Source organism: Fusarium oxysporum, chromosome 1 (assembly GCF_000149955.1).
Source record: "Fusarium oxysporum f. sp. lycopersici 4287 chromosome 1, whole genome shotgun sequence".
Taxonomy (NCBI): Eukaryota; Fungi; Ascomycota; class Sordariomycetes; order Hypocreales; family Nectriaceae; genus Fusarium; species Fusarium oxysporum.
The window spans coordinates 2,251,303-2,252,610 of NC_030986.1; the positions used below are offsets into that span (position 1 = coordinate 2,251,303).

Consider the following 1,308-nt stretch of genomic DNA (forward strand, 5'->3'; position numbering starts at 1 on the left):
GCCCCTGGACTTGACCCTCCCCTGAAACTTGTCCGCCATCTCGACTCCCACCTCAGTCTTGATTCTTTTCACCTCTTCAAGAGTTGTTCACCAGCTTGTCGATACGATACAGGGCGAAACGAGGCGATCGAGACGCCGCAATCAGACAAGATGGATCCCAATAACAACAACAATCGCCTCTATCTCAACTTTGGCAACGGCAACGACCGTTTGACCGCCTCGGACAGGGCAGCATATCCCACTACGCCTTCGACCTTCCCGCAGCCCGTTTTCCCTTCAGCTTCAGGTCAACAGCCTGGTGGATTGCAACCCCAAGGTCAACAGCAGCAGCAGCAGCAATATGCTGGTGGTTATGCGCCCCAGGGTTACTTTAATCAGAACCAATATGCCCAGTATGGCGGCCAGCAACAGCAGCAGTCCAATGACTATGCTCAGGGTGCTGGGTATCAACCACGATCCAATACCCCGGGCACCAACGACCCCAACACAGGTCTCGCTCACCAGTTCTCTCACCAGAACCTCGGAGGTGCTGCTCGAGGGCAAGGTTATGCTCGAGGTCCCTCTCCGGGTCAGCGTCCAAGGACCGCTGGTAGTACAGGACAGCAGCCTGGCTACAACAGCTACATGAACGCCCCTCCTATGCCTACACAGGCCTCTGCCCCCGCAGAAGAATTCCAACGTGCACCCGAGCGAAACCCTGATCGATATGGTACAAATGCCAATAGCAACCAAAAGAAGTGTTCTCAGCTCGCCGCCGACTTTTTTAAGGATAGTGTCAAGCGTGCCCGCGAGCGCAACCAAAGGTATGTGCCCACGTGCCTCGGTCTCGTTGCTGTCCAGAAGAGTTGTGCAACTAACTCATGATCACTATACAGACAAAGTGAATTGGAGCAGAAGCTTCAGGACCCCTCACAGGGCGCCGCTAGACGTGAGCAGCTCTGGTCCACTGCTGGCAGAAAAGAAGGCCAGTATCTGCGTTTCCTTCGTACCAAGGACAAGCCCGAAAACTATAATACTGTAAAGATTATCGGAAAGGGTGCCTTTGGAGAGGTCAAGCTTGTGCAGAAGAAGGGTGATGGCAAGGTCTATGCTATGAAGTCTCTGATAAAGACAGAAATGTTCAAGAAGGACCAGCTTGCACACGTTCGATCAGAGCGAGACATTCTCGCAGAGTCCGACAGTCCATGGGTCGTCAAGCTCTACACCACCTTCCAGGACTCATACTTCCTCTACATGCTAATTGGAGTTCTTGCCCGGTGGAGATCTAATGACAATGCTTATCAAGTATGAAATTTTCTCGGAGGATAT

At 52.6% G+C, this 1,308-nt stretch overlaps 1 protein-coding gene across 1 annotated transcript; it reads left to right on the forward strand.

Annotated features, from left to right (window-relative positions):
* Positions 1-150: 150 nt before the first annotated feature.
* On the forward strand, positions 151-1,290 carry FOXG_00200 (protein-serine/threonine kinase; the record flags this gene model as incomplete). Its single annotated transcript, XM_018376365.1, has 2 exons — positions 151-803; positions 876-1,290. The coding sequence occupies 2 exons, from the start codon at positions 151-153 to the stop codon at positions 1,288-1,290; spliced, it is 1,068 nt and encodes a 355-aa protein (XP_018231920.1).
* Between the last annotated feature and the right edge of the window lie 18 nt (positions 1,291-1,308).